Genomic DNA, 17,702 nt, shown 5'->3' on the forward strand with positions numbered 1-17,702 from the left:
GTCCGGGGGTATCATCGGATGGGGCCACAGTGTGTCTCCTGACCCCTCCTGTCTCAGCCTCCAGTATTTATGCTGCAGTAGTTTATGTGTCGGGGGCTAGGGTCAGTCTGTTATATCTGGAGTATTTCACCTGTCTTATCCGGTGTCCTGTGTGAATTTAAGTATGCTCTCTCTAATTCTCTCTTTCTCTTTTTCTCTCTCTCGGAGGACCTGAACCCTAGGACCATGCCCCAGGACTACCTGGCATGATGACTCCTTGCTGTCCCCAATCCACCTGGCCGTGCTGTTGCTCCAGTTTCAACTGTTCTGCCTGCGGCTATGGAACCCTGACCTGTTTACCGGATGTACTACCTATCTCAGACCTGCTGTCTTCAACTCTCTGGAGACAACAGGAGCGGTAGAGATACTCTCAATGATCGGCAATGAAAAGCCAACTGACATTTACTCCTGAGGTGCGGACTTGTTGCACCCTCGGCAACTACTGTGATTATTATTATTTGACCATGCTGGTTATTTATGAACATTTGAACATCTTGGCCATGTTCTGTTATAATCTCTACCTGGCACAGCCAGAAGAGGACTGGCCACTCCCTCATAGCGGCAGCGTAGCCTAGTGGTTAGAGCATTGGACTAGTAATTGGAAGGTTGCAAGTTCAAACCCCTGAGCTGACAAGGTACAAATCTGTTGTTCTGCCCCTGAACAGGCAGTTAACCCACTGTTCCTAGGCTGTCATTGAAAATAAGAATTTGTTCTTAACTGACTTGCCTAGTTAAATGAACCTCTCTAGGTTTCTTCCTAGGTTTTGGCCTTTCTAGGGAGTTTTTCCTAGCCACTGTGCTTCTACAGCTGCATTGCTTGCTGTTTGGGGTTTTAGGCTGGGTTTCTGTACAGCACTTTGATATATCAGCTGATGTAAGAAGGGCTATATAAATACAATTAAAATACATTTGAATGCCACCGATGTCTCAATTGTGCAATTGGCAATCTAACAGCAGGAATGTCCACCAGAGCTGTTGCCAGAGAATTTAATGTTAATTTCTCTACCATAAGCCGCCTCCAATGCCATCTTAGAGAACTTGGCAGTACGTCCAAGCTGCCTCACAACCGCAGCCCAGGACCTCCACATCTGGCTTCTTCACCTGCGAGATCGTCTGAGACCAGCCACCTGGACGGCTGACGTAATTCTGTCTGTAATAAAGCCCTTTTGTGGGGGAAAAATGTATTCTGATTGGCTGGGCCTGGCTCCCCAGTGGGCGGGCCTGGCTCCCAAGTGGGCCTATGCCCAGGTCCACCTATGGCTGTGCCCCTGCGCAGTCGTGAATTCCATAGATTAAGGCCTAATTTATTTATTTCAATTGACTGATTTCCTTTTTGAACTGTAACTCAGTAAATTGTTGTTTAAATTGTTGTATGTTGCATTTATATTTTTGTTCAGTATAAAAAGATAGGAAAAAAAGCTAGAGAAGGAGAAATACCTGAGTTTTGGTGCTAGTACAGACAATATTTTTAGAGAATCAATACAATAGTCATAGAATCGATATAATATCGTCAAAAACACGACTGTATCTTAATTCCTCCCCCATCACTACATCACACAATTTTGTACATACAGTATACTGTAGCCTACATACACCGCCCACATGACGTCATCGACACCAAGTCACACTGAGCAAAAACATCCCCTTCAACCTCACGGGACAGGGTGGGGTCCTCTACAAGAATCCATAATGGGAATAAGAAGTAGTCATAAGTACATATCATGTAGTGAAATGACAGTTTCCAGTGTGATACAACTCAACTGAGAGTAGAGTACAGTATGTTGAAGTGGCCTGGTGTTATTTGTTGTTGCAGTGTGTCTGTCCAGCTGCAGTGGTCTGCTCCCTGTGGAGCTGTGTGGTGTGATGAGGTCAGAGGGATGGGAGAGAGGTGCAGAGAGAGCACACATCCACACACTGTCAGCAGCCTGCCTGTCCATACAGACGCCTACTGACTGTGTTATCCTACATGTCCTCATCCACAGGACAAATTCACTGCTCAGGGAAAAGTCATGGGAGAATAATAACCACCTGTTTGATGCATAGTGGTCGTTTTCATATGATAAAGAATAAGGTAAATAAAGCAATAAACACCAAATCGAAATGGTACATTTCACCCAAAAAGAGAAAACACGAGAGCCTGCAACAGGACTGCAGCCCTCTTTCATGGAACGATGGAGATGGATGTATACACAGTCATGAGGATGATGAGGAGGATGATGGTGTGATGATGGAGAGCCAGGCCGACTGCAGGTGGACCCTAGCTGGAGCCACTAACGACATGTAGGCAGCGGCAGCAGCAGCTCACCAGATGCTACGAGGCGAGGCCACTGGGAATCCACAACACACGGGGGAACGCTGTGGCGGTACAGAGAGGAGCAGACCTTACCTAGAGGCACATTTTAGGAGACGTGTAACGACTGGCTCTCTCTGAGTCTCTGAAAGAATTCAACAGTCAGCCCACAGTGCAGTTAAGTGGGCTAAGGAGAATACAGGACTGCCTGACAGTGGTGGGATGTGCTGTATATGTTGAACCAAATGACAGGGAATCCAGAATATATTTAGATTCATGCGGTGTTTGCAGTACACTTGGAAAAGATAAAGTCAATATGTAATGTTGGTTAATCTTTACTTAGCTGAGTCTTTAAGGAGAGGTAAATTAGTGAATGACTGATGAGTTTATCTGAAATGACTGTGACCTCCGAAGGATCCTTTTCTAACTTCACCTAACAGTACCGGCCAGCAGGGTTTACACAAGAATCCAAGAGAATGTTGTTTCTGCTTTATTTTACATTCCAGCATCTAGAACTTTAGCAACCGTAGAAAGCCAATGACAATGGCCTCTCAGAACTATTCCCTGTGAGTATGACAATATTATGAGCGGGTGACAAAAGACCTTGAGACTGACCGGGCACCCACGGGAAAATACTATTTACTGTGAGTGGAAAAACACAGCTGACAGACAGATCTGTGGGAAGAAAACAGTAGCCATCGCACACCACTGTCAACATTCCATTCTGACCATTTTAACTGCTCCAGCAAAGTCCACGGTCCAGCTCTCTCCAAAAGTATTAGTTACTATTAACAATACACACAACAGCACTGAGGACTGGCATAGCTTTAATGAACATCTTGTATAAAAGACAAGTGCATGGAAGATAGCACAAGACAGCCTGCCATTGAAGACTGGGTCACCCCCGAGATGAATGAGAGGGGTGATGGGTAGACCCCCCCCGTGTGCCTGTGTGCCCAGGAGAGGGGACAAACAGCAGGAATGCCAGAGAGCTGCTAGGGCCAGGCAGAGCAGAGCAAGGGCAGACCTGTCCTCAGATGAACTCCAGACAGAGGACTTAAGCTGAAGCGTGACCATCTAACCAGGTGCTAACTACAGCTGGTGTCCTCCCTCCCCAGCTCCACTTCTACTTTCTCACCTTTTCTGCTGTGCGAGAGATCCTGAGTGGGACATGACTGCACACTCTGTCTGGAGCCAGAACAGCGTGATTTAACGCTACTCTTTTACCACAGCAGCTGAACACAGCAGTCTCTCATGCCAGTGAAAAGTGAGGCCAGAGAAAGGGGACCCAATACTTTTTTACTTCATGCTCATATACAGTATCAAAGCTAGTGGTGTCTGAAGGATACATAGAGAGATAACCAGAGGCTAAGGGCAGTGCCAACAACAGGACAAAACACACAGAAAGCTTTACTGTACTTCCTTCTACATGAGGTCATGTTTGCAACAACCCAATCAGCTGATGTCCAGTCAGTGAATCTAATCGGTCATCACCCATCCCTGTCCCCTGACTATTCTCCTCTACTACTCGAGCCAGTCAGTCTATCCCACTGAATGGTGTTCACTGGTCTGGCCAGCTCTAAGGGGATCTTCCCTTCCCTTCTCTCATTTATTGGAATTCCAGATGGCTTCGCTGTACATTTCCTGGCAGCCGGTCACTCCGAACTGCGCCGCGGACAAAGAGAGTGTGTGAGTGGAGGAGGAGGGAGAGCAGCGAGGAGGGCGACAGAATGGAAAACATTTCCTCTTCCCTCTGTTTCTGTTTTCCCCTCCCTACGCTCCCTCTCCCCTTCTCCGTAAATCTTGAACTTTGCAATAAACTCACACTAATTCAGAGGCACTTCCCTCGAGTGTTCTGTGATAATGCTGTCTCTGTTGTGGTGGAGGGCCTGTGCATACACAATAATAGCCTTTAGCGGGAGGCAGGCAGGCAGGCAGGCCAGAGACCTGGTACTCCTCGGTTTCCTAGACAGCTATACTATAACAAATCAACACAGTCAAATGCAGGGAAGAGAGAGAATGAAAACAATTAGTAACAATAGTGGTCTTGTTTTATAGTTTATTTTCTGAGTTGGACATATTGTTTTAATACTGTGAAAGATCGCATCACAGAGGAGAAGGAAAGGGCATCATAACAATACATGAATTCATGAGCTTGGCCCAGCAGGTGATAAAGAGCAATCTGTACCAAGCAGGCTGGAGTCAGGACTAGGTCTGTGGCGGTCACGAAATTTCATCAGCCGATGATTGTCAAGCAAATAACTGTCAGTCTCACAATAATTGACCGTTAATTAACATAAACACATTTAGCATCTCCTGGCTTCCACACATGCAGACCTTTGGAACATCTATATTTTAAAAAGTCGAATAAATCCATGTAATGTAGCCTACACCTTCACAACAAATCCATTTATCATTTTAGACAGGTCTAAAGAAACATTATATGAATAAAATGTAGTCTATTTCAGAAGAACAGAATAGTTGTCCTTATGTTAAGTCCTGATGTGACTATGCCATATGGCTGTGGGCTACACTAGTTAATTTAGCAGACAAGATTTGCTTAGAATTCCGTGGCATTATTTTATAGTATGAAGAATATAATTAAACAAAGCTGAATAAAATAGAAAGGACATTTTCTCCAAATGATTTAAGGGAGTGTGCACATGCGACTATTCTGTGTTGAGCTGTTAACATAGAAATAGGTCCTCCTATATGCTTCATTTATTAATGTAACTTCAGTTGTTCTACAAATGTTGGCCTATATCTTCTGATTAATACATTGTAAGGCTGCATGATGAGACTCTAATGATGATTTTTTTTTCATTGCTTGAAAGGCATGAGCTCTGCTTTGTTATTTTCGCAGGCTGTACACACTTCGTCAGTCTCTCATTCACAATTTGAGAAGTACTCGATAATGCCTCGAATTTCCAGGCGGCATCCCCCTTGTGTGGCCATAATGCACCCTGAAAAATGCCTTTTGCAGCCCTTCTCCCTAAATGCTGCCTGCTCCAAAACACCCCTCATCTCACTCACATGGTTCTCCATCACGTGATCAGGTCTTTTTCACAGGCAACAAGTGAAGACCGACACATCGGGGACACAACTGCGCATATCCTTATCCAATTCCCAGGTGCATATTAAAGATATTGGAAGAACTGTCCACATTTACTTTTCATCAGCCAACAAGATGAGTCGGCCTAACGAACAGCAAAAGCACGAGCCTATGCCAATCTACTATCCCCCATAGTACAAAAGTATTCTATTCTGTGTGAGAAATAAATATTACAAACGTAGTCCGGGACATTTGTGGGATGCGATAGATTCCAAATTAATACAACCACTAGCATTTAAAAAATGAGGCTGATGCAACAAATCAGAACGTTTAGCTTAAAATGTTGATAAACTATTGGGCTATTTCTTCACATTATAAGCGCAGCAATGTGCACATGGCAGTAGGCTATAAGCACACATTTTCAATTAGCAGAAAACATAATTATGCATGCATGTAATGCTTTTATTATAAAGGTGCATGTTTATGGTGAAAATTATCTTCCCCAACTTGAAACTCGGGCGCTGCTTATACAGGTATATGCCAGTCAGGTTCTACACCCCTTGTAAAGCAGATTAATGTGCTTAATTTTAAGACGTTATTTGGCCACTTTAGTTGTGATACAAACCTTATCAAAACATATAGGCCTATGGGCTAGGCTACATGAGGTGTGGGACTATGATTAGAAAAAGTCACTGTTTCTTGCCTTAAACTGGGCATCATTCACAAGTGTTAATATATAATTCACAAGTGATAGGCTAATATTGACCCATATTCTTGATTTAATCTTGTCTTTACATATACTAAATAATATATGTGTGAAATATGTTTTGAATTAGAATTGACCATTATCATGCACCTGTCTCGAAACGGAGGCAGGGGGGAAAATGCATGCCATCTCTGCACTTTAATAGCAAATGGGGGACGCTTTTCCTGTGGTTTATTTTCATGCCAGCCAGGTAGGCTATATTCCTGTTGTAAAGATAAACAATGTGCTTAATATTTGCTTAATATTAGGATAAATAAATATAGTAGGTCTAGCCAGGGCTGTCCAACACTCTTCCTGAAGATCTACCGTCCTGTGGGTTTTCAGTTCAACCCTAATTTAACACACCTGATTCTACTAATTAGCTGCTCAACAAGACCTTCACTAGCTGAATCAGATACCCTAAATTAGGGTTGCACTGAAAACCTACAGGACAGTAGATCTCCAGGAAGAGAGTTGGGCAGCCCTGGTCTAGCCTATAGAAAGCTGATGGGATCCTCCTCTTTTTAATAGTGGCCACCATTTCTCACGTAATTACATTACCTGTAGACATGTTGCGCAACAGGACTTCATGACCTATCATGAAGTGTTTTATTAGATTTTCGATTACATTTGCATTGATGTCAGAGGGACTAGAGGGACAATAGAGGTTTTTTTAATGGCGCTGAAGAGGATGGCTGACATCTTACATGCTCCTAACTAATTGTGCTATTTTGTATTTTTTTTGCATTGTTTGTAACTTATTTTGTACATAATATTGCTGCTATCGTCTCTTATGACCGAAAATAACTTCTGGACATCAGAACAGCGATTGCTCACCACGAACTGGAAGAAGATTTTTCCTTTAACGAGTCTGACGAGAAGGATATACTGCTCTCCCGGGAACAGGCCCAAATCCCCATCATTTGTGTGAAGAAAAGACGGTGGTAAAGAGGACGCAGATCGGGCTTCTGAGAATTCGTAGGCGAGCGAGTAAACTCCCACTGCCATCCATTCTACTTGCTAATATGCAATCATTGGAAAATCAAATGTATGACCTACGATTACAATTATCCTACCAATGGGACATTAAAAACTGTAATATTTTATGTTTCACCGAGTCGCGGCTGAACGACGAAATGGATAATATAGAGCTGGTGGGATTTTCCATGCACCGGCAGAACAGAGAAGCTACATCTGGTAAGACGAGGGGTGGGGGTGTGTGTCTTTGTCAATAACAGCCGGTGCGAGATGTCTAATATTAAAGAAGTCTCAAGGTATTGCTCGCCTGAGGTAGAGTACCTTATGATAGGCTGTAGACCACATTATCTACCAAGATAGCTATATATTATTCATAGCCATCTATTTACCACCACAAAACGATGCTGGCACTAAGACCGCCTATCAACCAACTCTATAAGGCCATAAGCAAACAAGAAAATGCTAACCCAGAAGCAGCGCTCCTAGTGGCCGGGGACTTTAATGCAGGCAAACTTAAATCAGTTAAAACTTTTACCAGCATGTCACATGTTCAACCAGAGGGGAAAAAACTCTAGACCACCTTAACTCAACACACAGCGATGCATACAAAGCTCTCCCCAACCCTCCATTTGGTAAATCTGACCATAATTCTATCCTCCTGATTGCTGCTTATAAGCAAAAACTAAAGCAGGAGGTACCAGTGACTCGCTCAATAAGGAAGTGGTCAGATGACGCGGATGCTACACTACAGGACTGTTTTGCTAGCACAGACTGGAATATGTTCCGGGATACATCCAATAGCATTGAGGAGTATACCACCTCAGTCAGTTATCGGCTTCATCAATAAGTGCATCGATGACGTCGTCCCCACAGTGACCGTAAGTACAAATTCCAACCAGAAGCCATGGATTACAGGCAACATCAACATCTGCATCTGCATCGAGCTAAAGGCTATAGCTGCCGCTTTCAAGGAGCGGGACGCTAATCCGGACACTTGTAAAAAATCCCGCTGTGCCGTCAGACAAACTATCAAACAAGCAAAGCGTCAATACAGGATTAAAAATGAATCCTACTACACCGGCTCTGACGCTCGTTGGATGTGGCAGGGCTTGAAAACTATTAAGGACTACAAAGGGAAACCCAGACGCAAGCTGCCCAGTGACGCGAGCCTACCAGATGAGCTAAATGCCTTTTATGCTCGCTGCGAAGCAAGCAACACTGAAGCATGCATGAGAGCACCAGCTGTTCTGGATGACTGTGTGATATCACTCTCAGTAGCCGATTTGAACAAGAACTTTAAACAGGTCAGCATTCACAAAGCCGCAGGGCCAAATGGATTACCAGGACGTGTACTCAAAGCATGCGCGGACCAACCAGCAAGTGTCTTCACTAACATTTTCAACCTCTCTGATCTGTAATACCTACACATTTCAAGCAGACCACCATAGTCCCTGTGCCCAAGGAAGTGAAGGTAAGCTGCCTAAATTATTACCGCCCTGTAGCACTCACGTCGGTAGCCATGAAGTGCTTTGAAAGGCTGGTCATGACTTATATCAACAGCATCAGCAATCAGCAACAGCAATATACCCTAGACCAATTCCAATTCGTATACCGCCCCAACAGATCCACAGATGATGCAATCTCAATTGCACTCCACACTGCCCTTGCCCACCAGGACAAAAGGAACACCTATATGGCAATGCTGTTCATTGACTACTGCTCAGCGTTCAACACCATAGTGCCTTCAAAGCTCATCACTAAGCTAAGGCCCCTGGGACGAAACATCACCCTCTGCAACTGGATCCTGGACTTGTTGACGGGCCGCCCCCAGGTGGTAAGAGTAGGCAACAACACGTCTGCCTTGCTGATCCTCAACACTGGGGCCCCTCAGGGGTGTGTACTTAGTCCCCTCCTGTACTCGCTGTTCACCCATGACTGCGTGGCCAAACACAACTCCAACACCATCATTAAGTTTGCTGATGACACAACAGTGGTAGGCCTGATCACTGACAACGATAAGACAGCCTATAGGGAGGAGGTCAGAGAACTGGCTTCCAGTTGAAGCTCGCATCCGCTACAAGACCATGGTGCTTGCCTACGGAGCTGTGAGGGGAACGGCACCTCAGTACCTCCAGGCTCCGATCAGGCCCTACACCCAAACAAGGGCACTGCGTTCATCCACCTCTGGCCTGCTCGCCTCCCTACCACTGAGGAAGTACAGTTCCCGCTCAGCCCAGTCAAAACTGTTCGCTGCTCTGGCCCCCCAATGGTGGAACAAACTCCCTCACGACGCCAGGACAGCGGAGTCAATCACCACCTTCCGGAGACACCTGAAACCCCACCTCTTTAAGGAATACCTAGGATAGGATCAAGTAATCCTTCTCACCCACCCCCCCCCTTAAAATATTTAGATGCACTATTGTAAAGTGGCTGTTCCACTGGATGTCATAAGGTGAATGCACCAATTTGTAAGTCGCTCTGGATAAGAGCGTCTGCTAAATGACTTAAATGTAATGTAAATGTAGAACTGGTAGTGTGGTGCCAGGGCAACAACTTCTCCCTCAATGTGAACAAGACAAAGGAGCTGATCGTGGACTAGAGGAAAGGGTGGGTCGAACAGGCCCCCATTAACATCAACGGAGTTGTAGTGGAGCGGGTCGAGAGTTTCAAGTTCCTTGGTGTCCACATCACCAACAAACTATCATGGTCCAAACACACCAAGACAGTCGTGAAGAGGGCACGACAAAACCTTGTCCCCCTCAGGAGACTGAAAAGATTTGGCATGGGACCCCAGATCCTCAAAAGATTCTACAGCTGCACCATCAAGAGCATCCTGACCAGTTGCATCACCGCCTGGTATGGCAACTGCTCGGCATCTGACCATAAGGTGCTACAGAGAGTAGTGCGTACGGCCCAGTACATCACTGGGGTCAAGCTTTCTGCAATCCAAACCCTATACAATAGGTGGTGTCAGAGGTAAGCCCATAAAATTGTCAGAGACTCCAGTCACCCAAGTCATGGACTGTTTTCTCTGCTACCGCACGGCAGGCGGTACCAGAGCCCCACAACTAGGACCAAAAGGCCCCTCAACAGCTTCAACCCCCAAGCCATAAAACTTCTGAACGATTAATGAAATGGCCACCGGACTATTACATTGACCCCCCCATTTGTTTTGTAAACTGCTGCTACTCGCTGTCTATTATCTATGCATAGTCACTTCACCCCTACCTTCATGTACAAATTACCTCAACTAACCTGTACCCCCACACACTGACTCGGTACTGGTACCCCCTGTATATAGACTCATTATTGTTATGTTATTGTGTTATGTTATTGAAGCCTAATTAATATGACTAAACGGTCACATGGAATTTGACTGCCTCGTGACCACCGGTATGGCGGTAGTACGGTCACCGCAACAGCCCTAGTCAGGACAATGTATAAGCACTGGGATTTATCAAGCACTAGAGGCTTCACTCTGGAGGTTAACTAGGGGACTAGAATGTGTTTTCCATTCCATTTGTATTGAGAGAAACTGGTACTAATTCAGTGAATACTCAAAACTGTACCCTGAATACACAAACACAGTACTGCTCATGCACTCATTTACCTCAGACACACACACACAGTCTGATCTGCCATCTGGTATGGGGAAACAAGTGGCCTGAGTTTACCCTGAAAAAGGCTCAATTTCAAAACGCAATCAGTCTCTCAGTGTGAGTGTGTACATCTGTGTGTCTGTGTGTCTGTGTGTGTGTATGACAAAGAGTGAGTGTGTGTGTGGGAATGGGTTGGAGTCTTTAAACTGTAAAGCATCCGTAGCCACGAGCAAGGTAAAATGATAACACAACACAGATGTCAGTCCCCATTCTGGCAAACAAAAGGCTAACGGGCTTATAGTGTGCAGCCAGGCCAGCGAGCAGAGCGCAGGCCCTTCAGACTCATTAATCAGATCCCTCTCCCCGGGTTTGTTTGTGCTGCCTAAATTACAGCCTGCTAGGCCTTAATATCCTGCCGCCGCTGTCGTCATGGTGATGGAATCCACAAGTGCCGTAAGCAGGCCTTTGATCCCAGCACCCGTGTCTCTCTCTGTCAGGGTCCTCTGACACAATTCCAGCCCAATCCCTTCCTACCTCCTCCCTTCTGCTCCCCTCCCTCCCTACCTCCCTCCCCTCTGCTCCCTCCCTCCCTTCTGCTCCCCTCCCTCCCTACCTCCCTCCCCTCTGCTCCCTCCCTTCCTACCTCCTCCCTTCTGCTCCCCTCCCTCCCCTCTGCTCCCTCCCTTCCTACCTCCTCCCTTCTGCTCCCCTCCCACCCTCCCTACCTCCCTCCCCTCTGCTCCCTCCCTTCCTACCTCCCTCCCCTCTGCTCCCTCCCTTCCTCCCACCGCTCCCTCCCTTCCTCCCTCCCCTCTGCTCCCTCCCCTCTGCTCCCTCCCTCCCTACCTCCCTCCCTTCCTCCCTCCCCTCTGCTCCCTCCCTCCCCTCCCCCACTCCCTACCTACCTCCCTCCCCTCTGCTCCCTCCCTCCCTCCTTCTCCTCTGCTCCCCTCCCTACCTCCCTCCCCTCTGCTCACTCCCTCCCTCCCTCCTTCTCCTCTGCTCCCCTCCCTACCTCCCTCCCCTCTGCTCCCTCCCTCCCTACCTCCTTCCCCTCTGCTCACTCCCTCCCTCCCCTCTGCTCCCCTCCCTACCTCCTTCCCCTCTGCTCACTCCCTCCATCCCTCCATCCCTCCTTCTCCTCTGCTCCCCACCCTACCTCCTTCCCCTCTGCTCACTCCCTCCCTCCCTCCTTCTCCTCTGCTCCCCTCCCTACCTCCCTCCCCTCTGCTCACTCCCTCCCTCCCTCCTTATCCTCTGCTCCCCTCCCTACCTCCCTCCCCTCTGCTCACTCCCTCTCCCCCTCCCTCCTTCTCCTCTGCTCCCCTCCCTACCTCCCTCCCCTCTGCTCCCTCCATCCCTCCCTCTAAACCCTGATGATGTTTAGATCCTGTCAGTCCCAGTCCCAGGGTTGGGTAATTACAACACCACTGTGTCCTGACCCTGGATCTCTCTCTAGGCTATTAAAGAAAACAGGACCCAGATTGTGAGCTCAGCTCTTTGATAATCATCTACAAAGCCTCAGAGAAGGGTTTGGTCCAGAAGCTGTTAACAACAGGGAAGGTAGAGTTTTACTATCTTACTGTTGTGTGATCTCTCTCCATAGAGGGAGGATGCCTGCTGTCTGGCACCTACCTGGGGGTGAAGATAGAATTGTGCAGGAAGTTCTCAAAGACTTTGCGGTAGGAGGCGTCGTCTATCTCTGCCTTCAGGTCCTCCTTGGTCTTGGGGCAGGGGCAGCAAGGGCCCTTATCCCCCCCAGACAGGTCAGACTTGGTGGGCTTGGTGTCGTCCTCCATGTCTGCCAACCCTGTGGCTGAGATTCTAATGGGGATCTTCAGCTCTGTTGTACAGTGGGAGGGGAACGGGACCCGTTAGTGAATTACTTTCCCGAAGAAAGCACAAATCCCCTGTGTACAGGGGATCTGAATACAAGGTTAGAACAGATACAATACTTCTATTGGAGAATCAGTGCAAAAATCTATTATATCGATTCCATAATGTACACAGATAAAAATACAGAACAGGTTGGATAAGAAGAGGGGTTGGAATGCTGACCTTTGGAGCAGTAGTTGTGTTGGTACAACTCCCTGTCTTCAGCTTGCTGCTGCCAGCGGACCAGGTAAAAAGTGAGATTGCCGTTAGGGTTGAGGGGAGGTGACCATTTCACTACCAGCTTTGAGGATGAGTTGGCATACGCACGGGCATCCATTGGCATAGACGGCTCTGTGACAAAAACACACAAATGTTGAAATGTTGTGAGTGGTGTTTAAAATGTGTAGTTTAAAATGTGTAGTTTTCATGAAGCGTGAAATAAGAGGGATACATTTGATGAAGTTCTGATAAGAAGTCTTTCAGTTTATCTTAGTTGGGTGAAAAGCTGTCCATGGCTGAGGTGACTTGCTGTTGTTTACAGAAGCTGTGCTGTAGCCCAGTACTGTCTTACCTGAGGGTCTGGTGCGTATATAGACCACGTCACTCTTGGCTCCCGGGATGTGTTTGTCCTCCACCACCAGGGTGATGGCCTTGACAAAGATGGCGTACTGGGTCCAGGGCTTCAGTGGGGACAGCAACACACCAGGGTCTATCTCTTTGTCTTGAGGCAGGTCCACGTCAACCATGTTCCAACTGTTGGAGCCACACCCATCCTGGCCATCAAACTCTGTGATGTTCTGGTGCGGTCTGTAATACATGAAAAACACCACCTTCGGTAAATGTGAAGTATAAAGGCTCTATAGTAAAATAGTGTAATATCTGTGTGTGCTATATGCGAGCACTCACGCCTCCTTGTAGTAGACAATGAAGCTGATGAGGTCTCTGTAGTCTGGTGGTCTGTAGCGCTCCCAGGTCAGCTTGATCCGGTTACTCACCGTGCTGTTGGACTTGAACTTCAGGATATGACTCTCACCTGTAAACACAAACCCCATCTTAGATATCCTCCTTACAGGAAACTCCATAGTGATGTGATAAAATACTACATTGTATTCATTCAAATACTGAATGAGCATAGAAAGTTAAAGTAATCCCACTCCAGATGTCCGGTGGTGTACTCACAGCTGGCTCTGTCCCCATTGTTGCGGAAATCGTCCTCCTCAAACTTCTCAGTGATTCCCGTCTTCTCCCACATCTTGTGTATCTCAGACATGCAGAGTTTGGGGTTGAAGCGGAAGGACAGCCGCCCAGCCCTGATGGTCAGGTTGTGTTGGGTCCAGTCCCACAGGTACTGCAGGCGCTGGTTGTCGATGGCAGAGAAAGCATACATCCTGATAAGGAGACAACAGACAGGTGTTTACTTCCTCATACACCTAGTAGCTGTGCTGTGGGCATAAATAGGGCCAAACCACTTTTCAATCCATTGATTTACTTTAAACACAGAATAGAGCACTGAGGATAAAGTTGTCAAAATGTTGTGGAGTGGTTGGCTCAGTTTTCCATCTGGTGGATGTGTAAAGGGAAGTAGATCGGGGGTCATTGTGCAGTTGTGTCTGTCTAACACTGAGCTGTACAGACAGAGAGGGCCAGACATGAAACAGAGCGACTCAGAGCCTCTCAGCTCCATGGAACACCTCGGAAACTAGCAGAATGTCAGCGCTGCTCTAGAGCACTCCTCCAGCTGTAACTCTAGCCTGAGAGGGATGACAACAAGAGGCCTAAGAGGCTTTCCCACGACCCTCCTGGTCATCTCCAGAAACACACTCCCTATCTCTGACAAGGGATAGGCCGCTGGTGATGTCATGCTACAGCCAGAATAGGCTGGGAGACCTGAGAGTTTCTATTCAGATAGATAGCTCATCTACCTTTTCTTTACATAACAAGGAGAGGTGCCATGTTGTCTTATGGTGGTTTTATGGGAATTCCTCACTGAAAATGTTATGGCTGGAAGCTTACTTACCCTAGCCACATATAAAAATAATTCACAAGGTTTTCAAAACTGTCTGGGATACATCTACCATGAGATAAACGCTGACACTTCCCCTAATCCCCAGACATGGGTCGGACTTAGAGAGCGGCCTGTCGTACCCTTCCATGAGCTCCTCCCCGTTGATGTAGCGCAGGCTCTTGAGGAAGGAGAGCGAGCCTAGCGTGTGGGAGTGGCGGATCCTCACATAGCCTGTCACTGTCTGGATCAGCCCCATGAAGCTTTCCAGCTCTGAAGCGATGTTATCTGGAGAGAGGAGAGGGGAAATTTAGCAAACACATACTCAGACACAACAGTCAGCGTGTGAGAACCCCTGCTCTGAACACATCAAATCCCACCGGTAACTGTACTGAACACATCAAATCCCACAGGCAACTGTACTGAACACATCAAATCCCACAGGCAACTGTACTGAACACATCAAATCCCACAGGCAACTGTACCGAACACATCAAATCCCACAGGCAACTGTACCGAACACATCAAATCCCACAGGCAACTGTACTGAACACATCAAATCCCACAGGCAACTGTACTGAACACATCAAATCCCACAGGCAACTGTACCGAACACATCAAATCCCACAGGCAACTGTACTGAACACATCAAATCCCACAGGCAACTGTATCAAATCAAATCCCACAGGCAACTGTACTGAACACATCAAATCCCACAGGCATCTGTACTGAACACATCAAATCCCACAGGCAACTGTACTGAACACATCAAATCCCACAGTCAACTGTACAGTCTAAAGATAAGCTGTAAGTCACCTTGTAAACTGAGCAAATACATAGCATAATAGCAAAATGTGATAATTGGTTTGGGGCACAGTGCAGGCAGCTGATGTAATGTTGACTCTGCAGCCCACACTAGCTCTCCCAGCGCCCCAGTGCTCCCTTCCCAGTCTCTGGGGAGACAGACAGACTGAGTGGTCCTGGTTACTGGTACTGGTACTCACTGCCACGGCGGATGTTGATGTGCAGGTTGCCTTTGATGACTGTACAGCCCATTAGAGACTGAGCAGCATCCACTGAGTCGATGGTCTTGGAGTCACAGATCTTATCACACAGGCCATCACAGGCACTGCAGAACATACTGTGATTGAGGAAGAGAGAGAAGAGGGAAAACAGTCAAGGAATGTCCTTAACCAAATAAAGCTACAAAATTACAATTTCCAAGAAACCAGATTAAGATGCCTCCCCCTAACTCACCCAAAATTGACAAAAATGTGTCTAATGTTTGCTTTGAAATAGAAGCTCGCTTTCTTTATAAACTGTGTAATCTTTTATGAGTGCTTAATTGAACCCTTGGTTTCGTGAGAGTGACTCACTAAATGGCCCTAAAGACAAAAAAAAGACTGATATGTCCACAAATATATGGCAACAGTGTGACTCAACATGGAATGTTTGGAGGATGAAAATCTAAATATGGAGACAAGTTACCCTGAGTCACAAACAAAGACATTCTCTTATTCAAACAGAGGAAATGTCAAATGGGGTAAATGTCCCGAGTTGCAGCGCTGCTGTGAGGAATCCCTCCTGAATGCCTTCAAGCAACATTCATAAAATATTTTTTGTATTTTACGGTAATGCACCAATCGAGTAGTATTGTATACTGGGCACTGAGGTCAGCATCTTCCTCTGATTCTGAATTACATGGAATGTCCACAGGCTTCAATCATTCATGACCTAACATGACTTTCTGCCTGAAGCATTTTCTATCTCTGAAGCTTCTCTTTAAGAATGGAATCTCTGAGAGGACCAGGTGGGGAAGGGTTTCACATGGAATCTCTGAGAGGACCAGGTGGGGAAGGGTTTCACATGGAATCTCTGAGAGGACCAGGTGGGGAAGGGTTTCACATGGAATCTCTGAGAGGACCAGGTGGGGAAGGGTTTCACATAGAATCTCTGAGAGGACCAGGTGGGGAAGGGTTTCACATAGAATCTCTGAGAGGACCAGGTGGGGAAGGGTTTCACATAGAATCTCTGAGAGGACCAGGTGGGGAAGGGTTTCACATAGAATCTCTGAGAGGACCAGGTGGGGAAGGGTTTCACATGGAATCTCTGAGAGGACCAGGTGGGGAAGGGTTTCTCATAGAATCTCCGAGAGGACCAGGTGGGGAAGGGTTTCATAGAACTGAGAGGATAGAATCTCTGAGAGGACCAGGTGGGGAAGGGTTTCAGGTGGGGAAGGGTTTCATAGAATCATAGAATCTCTGAGAGGACCAGGTGGGGAAGGGTTTCACATGGAATCTCTGAGAGGACCAGGTGGGGAAGGGTTTCTCATAGAATCTCTGAGAGGACCAGGTGGGGAAGGGTTTCACATAGAATCTCTGAGAGGACCAGGTGGGGAAGGGTTTCACATGGAATCTCTGAGAGGACCAGGTGGGGAAGGGTTTCACATAGAATCTCTGAGAGGACCAGGTGGGGAAGGGTTTCACATAGAATCTCTGAGAGGACCAGGTGGGGAAGGGTTTCACATAGAGGTGAATTATTCAAAAACCAAACACAGGGCCAGAGAAAACCCACAACCAATATGTCAGAGGACTGTATACAGTAACAATAGTGCTGTATATAATAGTATAGATGACCCATAACAGGACCAGGCTTGATCCTGGAGAGCCCTTTAGAGCCCTTTAGAGCCCTTTAGAGCCTTTAAGGTGAAGTGTGCTCTCTGCTCTCTTACCTATTGCTCTCATTGCGTGTAAAGCCTGATGGACACTCAGGCATGCACTCTCCTTCGTGAATGACAAAGTCAAAGTCGCTGGGCAGGTGCACCCGGGCACACAGGTCCATGGTGATGCAGCGCCAGCCCTCAAACTTGTAAGTGTCTAGGGGGCAGTGCTGCACGCAGCGGCCCTCGTGGTAGTAGTGCAGGCAGGCTGCGCAGGCCATGTCGTCGTCCGGCTCCGTACAGCTTCCCAGGCACTGGGCATGGCAACATTCCCCACTGTCCGTACATGCCCTCCTCTCACACTTCTTCTCTGGGCACACTGGGCGAAACACAGAGAGAAACAGGTTAGTGAGATGACATGACTGGGTCAGAGTAAACAGTCACCATATTTCAATAGGTCTGG

At 47.0% G+C, this 17,702-nt stretch overlaps 1 protein-coding gene across 2 annotated transcripts in view; it reads right to left on the reverse strand.

Annotated features, from left to right (window-relative positions):
• Window positions 1–17,702, reverse strand: part of igf1ra (insulin-like growth factor 1a receptor) — a 118,468-nt gene that overhangs the window by 17,095 nt on the left and 83,671 nt on the right. For both annotated transcript variants that reach the window (XM_046351562.1, XM_046351561.1), the window contains exons 3-10: window positions 17,312–17,618; window positions 15,585–15,721; window positions 14,724–14,868; window positions 13,758–13,966; window positions 13,485–13,611; window positions 13,150–13,385; window positions 12,762–12,929; window positions 12,339–12,546 (exon numbers count right to left, since the gene is read on the reverse strand). In XM_046351562.1, the coding sequence (XP_046207518.1) occupies window positions 12,339–12,546; window positions 12,762–12,929; window positions 13,150–13,385; window positions 13,485–13,611; window positions 13,758–13,966; window positions 14,724–14,868; window positions 15,585–15,721; window positions 17,312–17,618 (1,537 nt within the window). The remainder of the gene's footprint in view (window positions 1–12,338; window positions 12,547–12,761; window positions 12,930–13,149; window positions 13,386–13,484; window positions 13,612–13,757; window positions 13,967–14,723; window positions 14,869–15,584; window positions 15,722–17,311; window positions 17,619–17,702) is intronic.

Source organism: Oncorhynchus gorbuscha, linkage group LG01, assembly GCF_021184085.1.
Source record: "Oncorhynchus gorbuscha isolate QuinsamMale2020 ecotype Even-year linkage group LG01, OgorEven_v1.0, whole genome shotgun sequence".
In the NCBI taxonomy this organism is placed as follows: domain Eukaryota; kingdom Metazoa; phylum Chordata; class Actinopteri; order Salmoniformes; family Salmonidae; genus Oncorhynchus; species Oncorhynchus gorbuscha.